This window comes from Aquarana catesbeiana, linkage group LG07 (genome assembly GCF_042186555.1).
Source record: "Aquarana catesbeiana isolate 2022-GZ linkage group LG07, ASM4218655v1, whole genome shotgun sequence".
Taxonomy (NCBI): Eukaryota; Metazoa; Chordata; class Amphibia; order Anura; family Ranidae; genus Aquarana; species Aquarana catesbeiana.
In genome coordinates this window covers 45,892,866-45,909,635 of record NC_133330.1, presented here as the reverse complement: position 1 = coordinate 45,909,635, position 16,770 = coordinate 45,892,866, and the positions used below count along the sequence as shown (strand labels likewise).

Sequence of the window (16,770 nt, the reverse complement as noted above, 5' to 3'; positions counted from 1 at the left end):
TACAGCCCCAGACCATGACACTCCCACCACCATGCTTGACTGCAGGCAAGACACACTTGTCTTTGTACTGCTCACCTGTTTGCTGCCACACACGCTTGACACCATCTGAACTAAATAAGTTTCTCTTGGTCTCATCGGACCACAGGACATGGTTCCAGTAATCCATGTCCTTAGTCTGCTTGTCTTCAGAAAACTGTTTGCAGCCTTTCTTGTGCATCATCTTTAGAAGAGGCTTCCTTCTGGGACAACAGCCATGCAGACCAATTTGATGCAGTGTGTGGCGTATGGTCTGAGCACTGACAGGCTGAACCCCCCACCCCTTCAGCCTCTGCAGCAACGCTGGCAGCACACATATGACTATTTCCCAAAGACAACCTCTGAATATGACGCTGAACACGTGTACTCAACAACTTTGGTCGACCATAGCGAGGCCTGTTCTGAGTGGAACCTGTCCTTTTAAATCACTGTATGGTCTTGGCCACCGTGCTGCAGCTCAGTTTCAGGATCTTGGCAATCTTCTAATAGCCTAGGCCATCTTTATGTAGAGCAACAATTATTTTTTTCAGATCCTCAGAGTTCTTTGCCCTGAGGTGTCATGTTGAACTTCCAGTGACCAGTATGGGAGAGTGAGAATAATAACACCAAATTTAACACACCTGCTCCCCATTCACACCTGAGACCTTGTAACACTAATGAGTCACATGACATCGGGGAGGGAAATGGCTAATTGGGCCCAATTTGGACATTTTCACTTAGGGGTGTACTCACTTTTGTTGCCAGCGGTTTAGACATTAATTGCTGTGTGTTGAGTTATTTTGAGGGGACAGCAAATTTACACTGTTATACAAGCTGTACACTCACTACTTTACATTGTAGCAAAGTGTCATTTCTTCAGTGTTGTCACATGAAAAGATAAAATAAAATTATTTACAAAAATGTGAGGGGTGTACTCACTTTTGTGAGATACTGTATGAACTACAGATGTTTATTTTTTTAAATTTTGCTTTGACATATGCTTTAACATCAAAGAGATGTGAGATTGATTAGGTGCGATATCAAGGAAATAATAGCAGAATAAGAGGAAAAAAGCTTTGTAAACTGATCCTTATAAATGTCTTTCTGACATTACCTAACAATGATGTTTACTGTTTGACATATTTGAATTAGCACAAATCTGCCTTGTTTAGAGCCAGGCAGATCACGCTGGGGCTGGAGACAAAGCAATTCTTACACTGGTCAAGTAGCTTGTGATGTAAATTGCAGAAATTTCCAGGAGCACATGAGAAACAGATGACTGTGAAGAATCACTATTGATTAGGAAAGAGGAGTATGCTCATGGGGAGGGGTTTCTAAGATGTCTTAATAAATAAAAAAACTGAGAATATCCCACTCTGAAAGAGACCTGAAGAACAGCGAGGAACATTTTGGCCACTATGTGGATTTTGGTAGCTTCTATTTTGTGTCTGGTGACCTCTCTTACATACACTGAAGAAACGTGTCCAGGTGAGTCCAATCATAAAACTGTAATGTAGAAATACTCATCAATAGATGACAGACCAGATGATCTAATGTTTAGGCCCCATTCAAATCTGAGTGTATATTATTGTAGCTCAAAGCCTAAATGTACAAAATGGCCAACTTTAAAAATGCTGTTGTTTTAAATGGTGCCTGTTCACGGCTGAGAGCTCTGGCATCTGTTGCTGGATGCTTGTCACCAGTGGTGGCTGGTGCTTTTTTGGGGGGGCAGTAAACAAACCACCAACCACCCTCCCCCCGTTCGGTCAGTCAGTCGATCAGTCAAATCCCTGCCCCCCCCCCCCCCAGCTAGCTTGTTGATTGGCCCTCCAGCCCCGCACCTGCGTCTCCTCGGCGGCTTCCTCCTTGGTCGCTTCACCCTGTATCTCCTCTTCCTAGGTGGCTTCACGGCGGCTTCACTCTGCATCTTCTCCTCCTCAGCAGGCTTCCTCCGCAGCATCCAATACGATCACTTCTCCTCTCAGCCAATCGGGGCTTAAGACCCGCTTCCTGATTGGCCAGGAGGAGAAGCAGGAAGACAATAGGGAATATGAATCCGCTTTTGTCACACGACTGAGCTCACCCTTTTTTGAAGCCAAGTCATGTGCTTCAAAAAAAAAAAAACCCCATTGAAATCCATGCACCCGGCGCCCTGCATGTAGATTAGGGGCTGGGTGCATGGATTAAGGGGACGGCCCCCCTGCGCCCCTAATGGAGAGGCCGCCACTGCTTGTCACTCAAAAAAGTACAGGAGCTTCATTTCAGGCAGTTTTAGACATTTCTGACTCCATAAACTTCAATAGGAGTGCCTGAAAATGCATGTTGTGCATATTTTTCAGTGCTCAAAGGATAAAAGTCTATAGGGCCACAAATGTGATCCTGCTTTAAGCTCCTGTGTAGCACATCGCTCCTAAAACACATGAACAATTTGTGCAAAAAAGCACAAAATGTCTTTAAAGTCACCTGAATACACTACATTCAAGAATGAATGTAGCCTCGTAGAGCATCCCCTACAGCTCCACACAACCAGTGTCAACATAGAAAGCGGTCAGCCTGGAATGGAATAATGCAGCTCTTTTTCCCCAGGATAAAATGACACTGGGATTATCCGACAATGTTCCACTGAAGAATGTTTCTTTTCTCTTTCTATAAATTTTTGTTGAAAAATCCTAAAGAATACAACATGCGAACGCACTCAGATATACAGATAGAAACTTTAATATTGATGACGTGCAGTCATAGGCAGTCGTATATCAAATAGAGAAAGGGTAGCAAATGGCAAAAGTACAATAATCACACTTCCAACAGGAAAACAATGTGGATAACAGGAAATGAGATCCATGCACCTAAACCAGAAAAACAGGCGCTAGTGGATAAGATATCAGTATATGGAGTTCACTATGCAAAAAAAAAAGGAGTACATAAGGAAACAGCATTCCTACAGACGAGTCCAGATAAATAGGAAAAGGAAAGAAGACAGGGGTGGGGAGAAATAGAAAAGAACATCAAAAGCTCTCCAACCAGAAACCCAGGGTGTTAGCGCTCCTAGTGATATGTAACTGGCTTTTGGTATAAAAAGATGAGCATATTGAATCTACGGGGTCAAACAATGTTTTTTTATGCAGGCATAAACCCAATGCAGATGCAATTTTTTCTAATGCCGCGTACACACGGTCGGACTTGCCAATGGGATAACCTTCCGTCGGCATTTCCGACAGAAAGATTTAGAACATGTTCTATATCTAAGTCCATCGGAAATGCCGACAGAAAAAGTGCGATGGGGCACACACATGGGCGGAATATCCGACCAAAAGCTCCCATCTGACTTTTTCTGTCGGGAATTCCGACCGTGTGCACACGGCATAACACATTTTATTTCAAAGTATGAGAAACAATATGCCCTTCCATTACAATCAGAATATGTTACTAGTTAGTAAGGATGATATTAAAATGAAGGAGGACACTCACCAGAGTACATGGCATGTTATTGGTCAGAGGTCCTAGTGAGTTATAGACCACAGCATGAAGGGCTGGGTTTTACGTGGGCAGTAAATATCAATAAGAGAGCACTTAGAATGAATATCTTAATTATGTTGGCTTTTATGACATGTTTGAATTATTATACTTCTGCAATGTGTGCAAACAAATGGATCAGTTTGGCATTGGAGACATAGTACTTACACTTGCCTTTGCCAAGTGACAGGCTAATGATGTCAAAACAGACAATGCTTTGAACACAAAAGGAACAAGGTGACCCTGAATTGTGCAAGAATCTTTATTGAATAAAAAAGAGAAGGGTGTCAATGGGGAGGGGTTACTAAAACATCTTGTTAACCACTTCAGCCCTGGAAGATTTGGCTGCCCAATGTCCGGGCCATTCTTGGCAATTCGGCACTGCGTCGCTTTAACTGACAATTGCGCGGTCGTGCGACGTTGCACCCAAACAAAATTGACATACTTTTTTTCCCACAAATAGAGCTTTCTTTTGATGGTATTTGATCACCTCTGCGGTTTTTATTTTTTTGCGCTATAAACAAAAAAGAGCGACATTTTTGAAAAAAAAGCAATATTTTTTAAATGTTGCTATAATAAATATCCCCAAGAAATATATAAAAAAACACATTTTTTCCTCAGTTTAGGCCGATTTGTCTTCTACATAGTTTTGGTAAAAAAAAAAATGCAATAAGCGTATATTGAGTGGTTTGCGCAAAAGTTATAGCATCTACAAAATAGGGGATAGATTTATGGCATTTTTTTAATTATTTTTTTTATTAGTAATGGCGGCGATCTGCGATTTTTATCGTGACTGCGACATTATGGCGGACTCATTGGACACTTTTGACGCTATTTTGGGACCATTGTCATTTATACAGCGGTCAGTGTTATAAAAATGCACTGATTACTGTGTAAATGACACTGGCAAGGAAGGGGTTAAACACTAGGGGGCGATGAAGGAGTTAAGTGTGTCCTATGGAGTGATTCTAACTGTGGGGGGACTGGGCTACAAGTGGCAGGACAGTGATCACTGCTCCCGATGACAGGGAGCAGTAGATCACTGTCCTGTCACTAGGCAGAACAGGGAAATGCCTTGTTTACATAGGCATCTCCCCGTTCTGCAGCTCCGTGACACGATCGCGGGCACACTCAAGGACCTCTCAGCGCGCGCGCGCCCGCAGTGCCACGATTTTAAAGGGGACATACAGGTACGTCCCTTTGCGCAGCTGTGCCATTCTGCCGACATAAATAGTCGTGCAGCGGTCGGCAAGCGGTTAAATAGAACACTGACAATATCTCATTCTGAAGAGACCTGAAGAACAACAAGGAACATTTTTTACCCACTACAGGCAGGGCTGTCTTTAATATGGTTTTTACCCTGGGCAAACATTTTTTTTTGCCCCCCCCCCCATGCAATTTTGCTCTTCACGCCAACATCTCAAAAAACAGACACACACATAGAAACGCAGCTACTGTGCCATCAAACGGAGCTACTGTGCCCATCAATTGCCGCCACTGTGCCATCAAACACAGCCACTGTGCCATCAAACAGAGCCACTGTGCCATCAAATGCAGCCACTGTGCCATCAAACGCAGCCACTGTGCCCATCAAACGCAGCCGCTGTGCCATCAAACGCAGCGACTGTGCCCCATCAAGCACAGCCACTGTGCCCATCAAATGCAGCCATGGTGCCCATCAAGCGCAGCTACTGTGCCCATCAACTGTCGCCACTGTGCCATCAAACACAGCCACTGTGCCCATCAAGTGCAGCCATTGTGCCATCAAACGCAGCCACTGTGCCCATCAAATGCAGCCACTGTGCTCATCAAACACAGCCACTGCGCCATCAAACGCAGCCACTGTGCCCATCAAGCGCCACCACTGTGCCCATCAAAATCAGCCACTGTGCCCATCAAGTGCAGCCACTGTGCCCATCAAACGCAGCTACTGGGCCCATCAATTGTCGCCACTGTGCCATCAAGCGCAGCCACTGTACCCATCAACTGCTGCCAGTGTGCCTATAAATTTCTGCTACTGTACCCATCAAATGCTGCCAGTGTGCATTGCCCGGCACTTACCTGTTTCGCAGCGGGTCAGTGGCGGTGTCCCGTCCTCTCTATCAGGTGTCCAATCACAGCGCCTGTCGTTTCAGCCAATTTCAGATAACAGACCTGAGCACCTGATTGGCTGAGAGGCCGTTCAGTGTTAGCAAAGCAAATTCCTTTGCTTTGCTAACACAACGCTGAGTGAACAGCGAGCACCCAGAATGGCGCCCGCTGTTCACCTTTTTGGGCGCCTATTAGAGCCTACGGCTCTAATCAGGTGCTTCCAAAAAACACCCCCACCACTGTAATTCAGGGGCTGGACACCTGAATAGGGGGTGTCAACCGTCACCATAAATATATTCATGCAATGCATGAATCTATCTATGGTGAGACAGGTGACAGGAGAGAGGGGGCGGCGCCCATGCGCCCCTTATGGATGCACCACCACTGCGTATGCCCTTTACTTTGTGCATAGAAATATTCAAAATCACTAATAAATCAAGGAAAACAGGAATGAATTTTATTGGTAATTCACCAAAGTAGGTTTGATGTGGAAGTTTCATTGGTTCTTGTTGAAAGCCAGGCTTAGGGCACATGGCATGGGGATGGGGAGAGGGAGCAAGGGGAGGAGAAAGAAGACCTACCTTGTCCTGGCAATTCTCCACACACACTGCTAGCCGAGTTTCACTTGACCAGGCACCAGGCAGGCAGAACTCCACTCCGCGCTGTGGTCTCACTCCTCCTCTGCTCCTCCGATCATGTACACTGTGCACAGTGTACGCATAGCAAGGAGTGGGGCCAAAGCGTCAGTGGAGCTCAAGGTCCTGCCCACCCACGGCCCGCTTCTCGATCGAAAAAATACAGCACTGGCACTGACTGCTGCACTGTGCGTGCGCCGCCGCCGCCGCCGATGACAGTGATAGACTGTCTTTCTGTCTGTGTCTGGGGATTTTCAGCGCAGATTTGCGGGCAGCACACGGGCTTAACGGGCAGCTCTGCTTTGGGCCCCAAACAGTGACAGGGCCCTGGGCAGCTGCCCCGTTTGCCCTGTGGTAAAGACGGCCCTGACTACAGCCAGTCCCCGAGTTACGAACACAGTAAGGACTGTAGATTTGTTCGTAAGTGGAATTTGTTTGTAAGTCGGAACACTGCATTTGTAAGTGTAACTTCCGCCTGTGCATGGATGTGAGATGTTCCAGGCGCTTGTTATGTTATCTGGGGCTCTTCTGGCCATGCAGTACGTGTAGTACTCCAGTGTGGGATGTGTCCAGAGGTGCTCGGAGGGATCCAGGACCAGCGTGGAGCACAAGTGGCCGGCATTTGAGGCCGTTCATAAGTAGGAGTCGTTCGTAACTCGGGGACTGCCTGTATGCACAATTCTGCATTGGGTGGAGTCAGATGGATCTAGCACTGGTTCGAGTCCCAACCACAGCACTACCTGCATGGAGTTTGCATGTTCACCCTGCGCCGCCTGTTTGGGTTTCCTCAGGGTACTCTGGTTTCCTCCACCACTCCAAAGACTTGCTGGAAGGTTAATTGGTCCTAGTATGTATGAATGTGAGTTATGGACTTTAGATTGTAAGCTCCTTGTGGGCAGGGACTTATTTGAAGTCACAATATGTGTAAAGTGTTGCATATATTGATGGCGCTATATAAGTACCTGTAGTAATAATAATAATCCACTTACGGTACTTCGAAATGTGGACGTTTTCAGAAGCACATGATGAAACAAATATTACTTATGCAAGAACTACTACTGATTAAGAAAGTGAAGCCCCGTCCAGGTAGCACTGGGGACAGATGGCACTGACAGGTGGCACTGGGGACAGATGGCACTGATAGGTGGCACTGGGGACAGATGGCACTGATAGGTGGCACTGGGGACAGGTGGCAATGAGGACAGATGGCACTGGGGACAGATGGCATGACAGATGGATCTCAGCTGGATCTCAGCTGGAAAAAATACAATTACATGCGATCCACAGCCCATCATTTAGCCTGTAGCACATCCATTAAACATTCACAGTGCTGGAGGAAAAGGACCTACCGGTTCACAGATCATCTCAGGATCTTTCCACAACCTCCACGGATATCCATCGGCCATGTATTATTCAAGCCTGTTTGACCCAATTGAACATATGTCCTTTTGGGTCCAAACGTTCCGGTAAGCCTCCTTATTGTCGGTGGTGGTGTTCCTTCCATTTCAGATGTCACGATCACACTGATATATTTATGAAGTCACATTCGTATTGAAGACTGTCACTACCTCACAGGAGTCACATACCCACTGAGGACTTTCATTTTATTTTGTTGGATGTACTTTTCTTTGGGTTTGTTTATTTGATGATGTAATGGTCTTCTAAAGTTACTCTATTTGTCATATTAGCGCTACACTTATTTTGCTTTCTGATTTATGCATATTTCCCATTGGCCGTGTTAGCTGCTTATTCTTTTGGGCAGCGCAGAATTATTTGTTTTATTATGACAGATGGCACTGACAGGAACTGTGGGCACTGAATTTGCAATTTTTTTTTTTGTATGTACACTTACCGCTGCAGCCGTTCGCTCTCCCTCCTCACACGCTGTCTCTGTGTGAGGAGGGAGAGCTGGCCATGAGAGATGATCTCATATGCTTACATATGATGGCTGTGACACGGCAACACAGAACTTCCCCGATGCGTGCCCGCGGCGGCGCGCAAAGGGGAAGTAAACAGGAGGACGTCCAGGGACGCCCTCCCAGCAATTGGCGTCCGCACTGTAGCCGTCTTTCGGGTATAGCACAAAGTGGTAATAGCTTGTTTTGTAAACAGTAAAGCTGGCCATACACTCTAAGGCCTGTCAGTTTTTAGGCAGACCTGATTAGACCATCCATTGCCCTCTATGGAGCAGCGGGTGTCAGTTCCCCATCCGTCTGGCAGATCGTTTACATTTGACTGCCCATAGAGGAGAGCAGGCTGTGTCCATGTCCGCTCTGCATAAAGGGAGCAGACACAGACCTGTCATCTGCCTGCTCAGCGGGAATCAGCAGAGAAATTCCCCGAGTCCGCCCGTGTGAAGGGGGCCTAGGGCCTCATGCACACTTGAGTTAAAAAATGCTGCTTTGACAGGGGTTTAGGCTTTTTTCTCTGCCTCTAATCACCCCTCCATGTTAGCCTATGTTTCCATGTACACTATAAGCGTTTACAGAAGTTTAGAGGCAGAAAAAAAACACCAAAGTCGCATTCAGGAGAGGAGCTTTTGAACACAAAAACACCTGATATCTATCTATAACAAAGCTTTCACCTCTCCTGGGTGGACCCACATACATATACCGCTTTTTGTCCTTGTATCCATTGAGCCTAATTGATGATCCTCTAACATTTTTCACTATTGGAATGTTATCCTCAATCTGATGACCTCTAACGCCCACGTTTAAGTCGGCTTTTTGATTCAAGATCTGCCACGCCTGCCTAGTCCGGTTTACCCATCAAGTCATTTGACTTACAAGCCTATATGACCTAGGGGGCGTAAGCCTTTCTAGGTCATCAACATCTGGTAAGTCTCCTCTTGTTTACTGGTGTGAATACAGTTCTTTGGAATATCTACGCCGTGTGAACACATGTTTAGCAATTTTGGACTTTTTCCTTTTATTTATTTATTTATGTGCCAATTTTGATCTTCATATGTAATACTTGTTGTGGTATGAGTTTATCCGTGCACCTGGGTATCATTCACTGATCCTAATATTTTTTTATTTCGTATTTCAACCTTCCATCTATCATGTTGCTAATGTAGCATGGTTTGTTGGGGTTAAAGTCACTAATTCTAACCAAAATATTCTTCTCTGCACTTTAAGTATACCCCCCTTTTATACAGGAGGGCATTCTTTTAATTTGTTATATTTGTATTAGCGCTACACTTTTATACACCATCAAAGTGTGTGTTGTCATGTTATCAAAAAGATATCTTTGACCAAAGCAGCTAGAATATAAAACCCCTATAATTCGTGAAGCTACTTGCCAGTGGGTTTTCTGTCTGAGAACCAACAGATAATACAAGTGTTTTTAGAATATTATATTAAATGTATATATATATAAAATGTTTAAGTTGGGTTGAAGTTATGTGTAAGAAAAGCACACAGAAGACTTTCATGTGTAAGCAGGCAATGTTGTATCCTATATTCCCTTCCCCATCTTATATCACATTTCCCTACAGATGTAAAACTTGTAGGCATTGAGAGCTCTGACAAGTTGGCTATACTTCGTGGATGTCCTGGGTTGCCTGGACCTCCTGGCCAAAAAGGTGAACCTGGAACCTCCTCAGAGAAAGGTTAGTAGATAGTTGACCTCATGAATGCGTGAATTATCAAATGCAATATACTCTGGAGCCTTTCTTGCTTTGTTACATCAAGAGGCAAAACAACACCAAAAAAACCCTTGAATTACCAACTATATGTGTGTCTTACCTCCCAATCAATATGGAGGAGTCACAGGTACTGAAGCATCTGGGAAGAGCAAAAGCATGAAAAAACCTGACTAATGCTGCGTACACACGAGCGGACTTTTCGACCAGACTGGTCCGACGGTCTATCCGACTGACTTTCGGCGGACTTCCGACAGACTTTTCGAACAAACGGACTTGCCTACACATGATCACACCAAAGTCTGACGGATTCGTACGTGATGACGTACGACCGGACTAAAATAAGGAAGCTGATAGCCAGTAGCCAATAGCGTCGGTTTTCGTCCGTCGGACTAGCATACAGATGAGCGGACTTTTCTATAGGAACTGGGTCCGGCGGAGTTCCGACGTAAAGATTTGAAACATGTTCCAAATCTAAAGTCCGTCAGATTTTCCACCCAAAAAGTCCGCTGCAAGTCCGATGAAGCCCACACATGGTCGAATTGTTCGCCGGACTAGGTCAGTCGGACCAGTCCGGTCGAAAAGTCCGCTCGTGTGTACGCGGCATAAGACTCTCTACGCCACTTTTACCATGTTATATCAAAAAAGAGGGAAGGGCACATGGAAAGAAAAAAATTACAACTGCCAGATGCTAATCCTTTGATACAAAAGTAATATTATCCAAATGTTATTACTGTACATAGTATCTTGTCATAAATACAGCACACGGACATTTAAAAAAAAAAATACTCAGCCAAGAGTAAAAAAAAAAAAAGCATAAAGACCAACACCCTCCTTAAAATAGATTATACCTGTTTAAATACTGCATGAATTCAAGAAGTTTGTTGATCCCCTGAAGAATGATCAACATGGGTTAGAACCCCTATGGAACCATTGAGTTGGTTATACATTCAAAAAGGGCAAAGCCACATTCCATATGATAAGATCCACTGAGCTGCAAATGATGGCAAGTAATTCACTATGTAACAGTCCTGTGCTGTCAGCACAGTTAACAATAATTATTTGAGGTGTGTGGTGTTCCAGCACAAGGCGGAATGTCATGCAAAAAATCCCACTACTCTAAATCTTCGTACACACGATTGGATTTTCCGACAACAAATGTGTGATGGCAGGGTTTTGTCGGAAAATCCGACCGTTTGTATACTCCATCGGAAAAAAATCCAAAGTACAAACACGCATGCTCCAAACCAATGCTAACCATAAGACAACATTAGCAGAAGTTGCCCAAAGGGTGGCGCTAAAGAGCTGAAAAACCACGTAGTTTTGTGTATGTTGGCTGACAAAGTTCTGCTGTCTGTATGCAGAAGAAGTTCACGGCCAACGCCCTTTGCACAAAATTCCACAGATATGTCCGATGGAAATCCGATCGTGTGTATGAGGCTTAAAGGCCGTACATACGATCGGATTTTCCGACAACAAATGTGTGATGGCAGGGTTTTGTCGGAAAATCCGACCGTTGGTTCACTCCATCGGACAATTCCGACAACAAATGTTTTATAGCATGCTTTCAAATTTTTCGACAACAAATGTGTGCCGTCGGATTATCAGATCGTGTGTACACAAGTCCGTCGGGATAAAATCCAAAGTACAAACACGCATGCTCTGAACCAGTTCTAACCATAAGACAACATTAGCAGAAGTTGCCCAAAGGGTGGCGCTAAAGAGCTGAAAAACCACGTAGTACGTCACTACCTTCGTGTTTGTTGGAGGAAAAAGTTCTGCCGTCTGTGTACACACCAAGTTTATGGACAACGCCCTTCCCACAAAATTCCACAGATTTGTCCGATGGAAATCCAAACGTGTGTACAAGGCTTGGCTTTTTATACAAGAAGCTCAATTGTTCTTCAGCATATTATATGCCTTATGGAAGTATCAACCACTGTGATTGTGTCTAACTCCTCCTCAGTGGGTGCCGGCGGTCATTCATTGGCCAGCACCCACTGATTGGTTTGTGGTAAAATCCAACAGGCTGGTTGTATCAAAGTTAATCGATCAATCAACTTGGTTACATTCAGCCTGCCCATACAGGGTTTAAATCTCGGCTGGTTCCTGCTGAACCAGCCAAGATTAGAACCATTTATGGCCAACTTAAGTGAGGAAGTTCAGGATTCAGGTATAGAATAGCATAATAAAGTCAGACATGATTTCATGATCATTCTTGTTACTGGACGAATGGAAAAATTAAGCTAAATATTATTACTCTGTTTCCTGCTAGGAGCAAAGGGAGAACCTGGGAAAGCTGGACCTGCCGGGCCTCCAGGTACGGTTTTAGATGTATTTGTTATTTGTATTTGTATAATTGGACCAAAAGGACAGTTTTCACCTGTCAGACATCTGCTTGGTTTTGAAAAAAGTTCTTTAACCACTTCAGCCCCGGATCATTTGGCTGCCAAATGGCCGGGCCACTTTTTGCGATTCGGCACTGTGTCGATTTAACTGACAATTGCGCGGTCGTGCGATGTGGCTCCCAAACAAAATTGACGTCCTTTTTTTCCCACAAATAGAGCTTTCTTTTGGTGGTATTTGATCACCTCTGCGCTATAAACAAAAATAGAGCGTCAATTTTGAAAAAAGGCAATATTTTTTACTTTTTGCTATAATAAATATCCCCAAAAAATATCTAAAAAAAATATTTTTTCCCTCAGTTTAGACCGATATTTATTACTACATATTTTTAGTATAAAAAAAAAACGCAATAAGCGTATATTGTTTGGTTTGTGCAAAAGTTATAGTGTCTACAAAATAGAGGAAAGTTTTATGGCATTTTTATTATTAATAATAATATAATAATATTTTTTTTTTTACTAGTAATGGCGGCGATCAGCGATTTTTATCATGACTGCGACATTATGGCGGACACATCGGACACTTTTGACGCTATTTTGGGACCATTCACATTTATACAGCGATCAGTGCTATAAAAATGCACTGATTACTGTATAAATGTGACTGGCAGGGAAGGGGTTAACCACTAAGGGGCTAGGAAGGGGTTAAGTGTGTCCTAGGGAGTGATTCTAACTGTTGGGGGCGGGGCTTACTGTGACACAATGCTGATCGCTGCTCCCGATGAGAGGGAGCAAACACTCAGTGTCCTGCCACTAGGCAGAACGGGGAGATACCTTGTTTACACTGGCCTCTCCCCGTTCTGCAGCTCTGTGACCCGATCGCAGGACACCGGCGGACATCGAGTCCGCGGGCACGGTCACGGAGCTCGCAGCACGCGCTCGTGCCCGCACAGCACGAACTTCAAAGTGACGTATATATACGTCGATTTGCGTAGCCGTGCCATTCTGCTGATGTAAAAGTACAGGAGGCGGTTGGCAAGCGGTTAAAGTATATCTATTTTGATAGAGTAGGGAGGAGGGGTAAAACCACTGCCATCTGTGTTTTATTAGAGTGATTTCTCTTCACCTCCTATCCTGTAGACCCAACAGGAAGTCAGTGGACATATATTTTTTCAATGGGAGAGAAGCCCCTCTTACACAGTTGTCCCAGAAACAAGTGTCCCCATTGGATGATTACTCATCTATTCCTGTTCTGGTGGCAGCTCAAAGTTTTGGATTTATCCTCACTTTAATTTCTGGAGCCATGGGTGATCAGATCAGAGACAGTGCTTCTTCCTAATAAGGACACAGGCAGCAATACAAACTTCAATATAAACGATGCCTCCATGCGCTGGATCTCCCTGCAGCCAGCCAATTCACATCACTTCTGTGAAAATTTTACCACAAAATACCTAAATCAACCGGCATTGAATAACTCCTGCTCATAAAAATGCTTAAAACACAACTTATCTCTCCAATTGTGGTGAACTCCCCTGTCTCCCCCTCACTTGCAGTGCAGTCCAGGTCCCAGCATTGTCTCTCTGGCAGAGTTGTTCCCATTGAGAGACAATGCTGGGATCTGGACTGCACTGCAAGTGAGTAGAAGACAGGGGAGTCCAACAGCAGCTATCACCATCTGACTGGTGTGACATTGGTACTGTTTATCAGTCTAAAGATCCCTGGAATGTTGTAAAAACTGGTAGCTGCTTAAAGAGAAGGTTCAGTCTGAGCAAAAAAAAAAAAATCAGCAGCTAAAAATCCTGTAATTTTAATAAAATGATACTTACCTGTCCAGGGATCTTCTCTCCCTCACCCGGGCTAGTTCTTCATTAGCCTTCGAGTTCCCAGCTCTGGCATACTGTGGAAGGCAGTTGCCCACTGCACATATGCAAGCCGTGCTGCACTTTGTGAATGGTCCCATAGGGAGGGAGGGGGGAAGGAGGACTTCCGTTTGGATTGCCTTGGCCTAGTTTTTACAGGTACTCGCTCCCCTACAGAAAAAATAACATGCCAAATAGGGAAGAGAAAAGGGGGGGGGGGTAAAAGAGGACTTAAAGTGGAATTTCCCCTTTTGGGTGGAGTGCCATTTTAAAGTGATTGTAAAGGATGAAATTTTATTTTTAAAAATAAAAAACATGTTATACTTACCTGCTCTGTGCAATAGTGTGGCATGGAGCAGCTCTGATCCTCCTCTCAGTGACCCATAGCAAGCCACTTGCTATGGGGGCACTCATGCAGGCTCACTCCCGAGCTCCAATCTGTGTGTCCATTGACACAAACACTGCTGTCTCTGAGCAAATGAGGAGGGAGAGAGCAGAGAGAGCCTCTGCTCTCATGCACATTGCTGGATCGAGATTGGTAAGTATAAAGGGGGAGCTGGAGAAAGGGGGGGGGGGCGCATGCAGATTTTTTTTTTTTTACCTAAATGCAGAGAATGCATTAAAGTGATTGTAAAGCTTTGTTTAAAAAATAAAACAAAATAGCAAACATGTTATACTTACCTCCTTGGTGCAAGAGTTTTGCACAGAGCGGCCCCAATCCTCCGATTCTAGGGTCCCCAAGTGGTGCTCCTGGCTTCGCCTCTTCTCGAGTGCCCCCACGGAGAGCCGCTTTCCCTGGGGACACGCCAGCGTGCTCCCTAGTCCTGCTGCTGTGTCCATTGACAGACCGCAGGACTCGGCCTCCACCCCCCAGCTCCCGTGTCACAAGATTTGATTGGATATCAGTCTATCCAATGAGGACCTGAGACAGCGGCTGGAGCTGCTGTGCTCAACCCCGTCGCTGGAATGATCGGGCTCAGGTAAGAAAAAGGGGGGTCGGGGGGGGGATGCTGCAGCATAAAAGGTTTTTCACCTTAATGCATAGAATTTATCTCCTATGTATCTGCCTTTTTAGGGTGTAGCTACCCTCTTGTATTTAGTGTCTTGAGCAGCCTTTTTCAACCAGTGTGCCCAGGCACCTTGGGGTGCCTTGAGGTTTCTTCAGGGGTGGCTTGGCAAAATGCCTAAAAATTTCCCAAAAATATATACAAGCCAGCAGGGGAATCAAGCCTGCCTTTTAGTTACACAAGTCCACGGGTTTTTATTGTGCACCATTTCAACCTTTTAGGCCACTGGCGTCCCAATAACCAATGATGACATCAGTATTGATAAGAAGGGTGCTGATTGCCTGCACAGCATCCTTGTTTGACTCTCCCCTCCCCCTCTCTGTCAACACTGGGGTCACATTAGCTGAGTGATGGAGAGAAACTGAGGAAGAGGAGAAACACTGGAATACTAGTCAGTACCAGTGTGCAAGAGCATATTTGCTTTGGAAGAATAAATCTCCTCTAATGTTGGGTGTCCTACGTGTGTCGATGCTACCGCATTATGGAAAACTATTAGAATAATTTTTACATTTTAGAATGGTATGCCTTAAGAGTGTCCATAATTTTAAAGGGTGCCTTGACTGAAAAAAGGTTGAGAAACACTGGTCTAGAGAACTATAAATCAGGGGACCCCCTTTGTGAAGATAAAGACAGAGTCAAAGTTCATGTGAATATCTATTCATTATACATAGAAACAACGTTTTTAAAATATTAAGTTATATTGATAAGGTTTTTAACATTAACATTTAACAAGAGCATAATTTTGTATTTTTATTACCATTATATTTTATTTTGTTTGGTTTTGGTACAGGGGTAGATGGTGCTTCTGGCGTTAAAGGACAAAAAGGTAAGAACTTTATTCATTGCTATTGTCTAGAACTGGGTAGCCCTTTGTTAGCCTTTATCCGGCCCTTGGGCCACTATTCCTCCCACTGACACCAACAATGGGGCACTATATCTTCCACTGATACCAATGATGGGATACTATTCCTCCTACTAATAGGGGCACTACTCCTCCTTCTATTGTCCACCAACCCTGAGGCAATATTTATTTTCACTGATGCTGGGTCCGTGACTTTTTCTGCCTCTGCTGGCCATAATCCAGCTCTCCTAAAGTCTAAAGGACAATAAACTGGCCCTTTGTTTGAAAAGTTTGGAGACCCCTGGTCTAGAAAAACAATTTCTATTATTATATAGCACCAACATTTTGGAGATTTAGCCCCCCGGTTCACACTAGAATGCAGTGCTGGAAACCCACAATCCATGCGCATATCTGCACCGCATTCAAATTGCCCTGCCCTTGCAATCTGCAGTGGGGGTCAGTGCAATGTTATTGACACCCCAACAGCAGATTGCAAACGCAGTGTGTTTGCCTGTATCGGACCGCATAGTGCAAACAACCATGTGATCTGGTTGCATTGTGTTTCCAAAAGTAGTGCATCCACTATTATGGTGCAATACAGTACAATTTGAGCCCATGCAAATTGAATGGGCTGAAATCTCACCGCACTGAATCACCTGTGAACATTCCTGTGTGATTCATAATGTGAACCTAGCCTTAAGCCATACACTGTGAGAATTTCAGCTGGTTTATAGTGAACTTTGTCGACTCCTTCCTGCCCA

The 16,770-nt window shown here is 44.6% G+C and overlaps 1 protein-coding gene across 8 annotated transcripts in view; it reads left to right on the top strand.

Annotated features, from left to right (window-relative positions):
• The first annotated feature begins 1,350 nt into the window (after window positions 1-1,350).
• Window positions 1,351-16,770, top strand: part of PDHB (pyruvate dehydrogenase E1 subunit beta) — a 73,745-nt gene continuing 58,325 nt past the window's right edge. For all 8 annotated transcript variants that reach the window (XR_012235233.1, XR_012235232.1, XM_073592139.1 and 5 more), the window contains exons 1-4: window positions 1,351-1,503; window positions 9,751-9,864; window positions 12,173-12,217; window positions 15,959-15,994. Coding sequence is in view for 6 of the 8 variants with exons in the window: in XM_073592139.1 (XP_073448240.1) it covers window positions 1,434-1,503; window positions 9,751-9,864; window positions 12,173-12,217; window positions 15,959-15,994 (265 nt within the window). In the remaining 2 variants the exon portion in view is untranslated. The remainder of the gene's footprint in view (window positions 1,504-9,750; window positions 9,865-12,172; window positions 12,218-15,958; window positions 15,995-16,770) is intronic.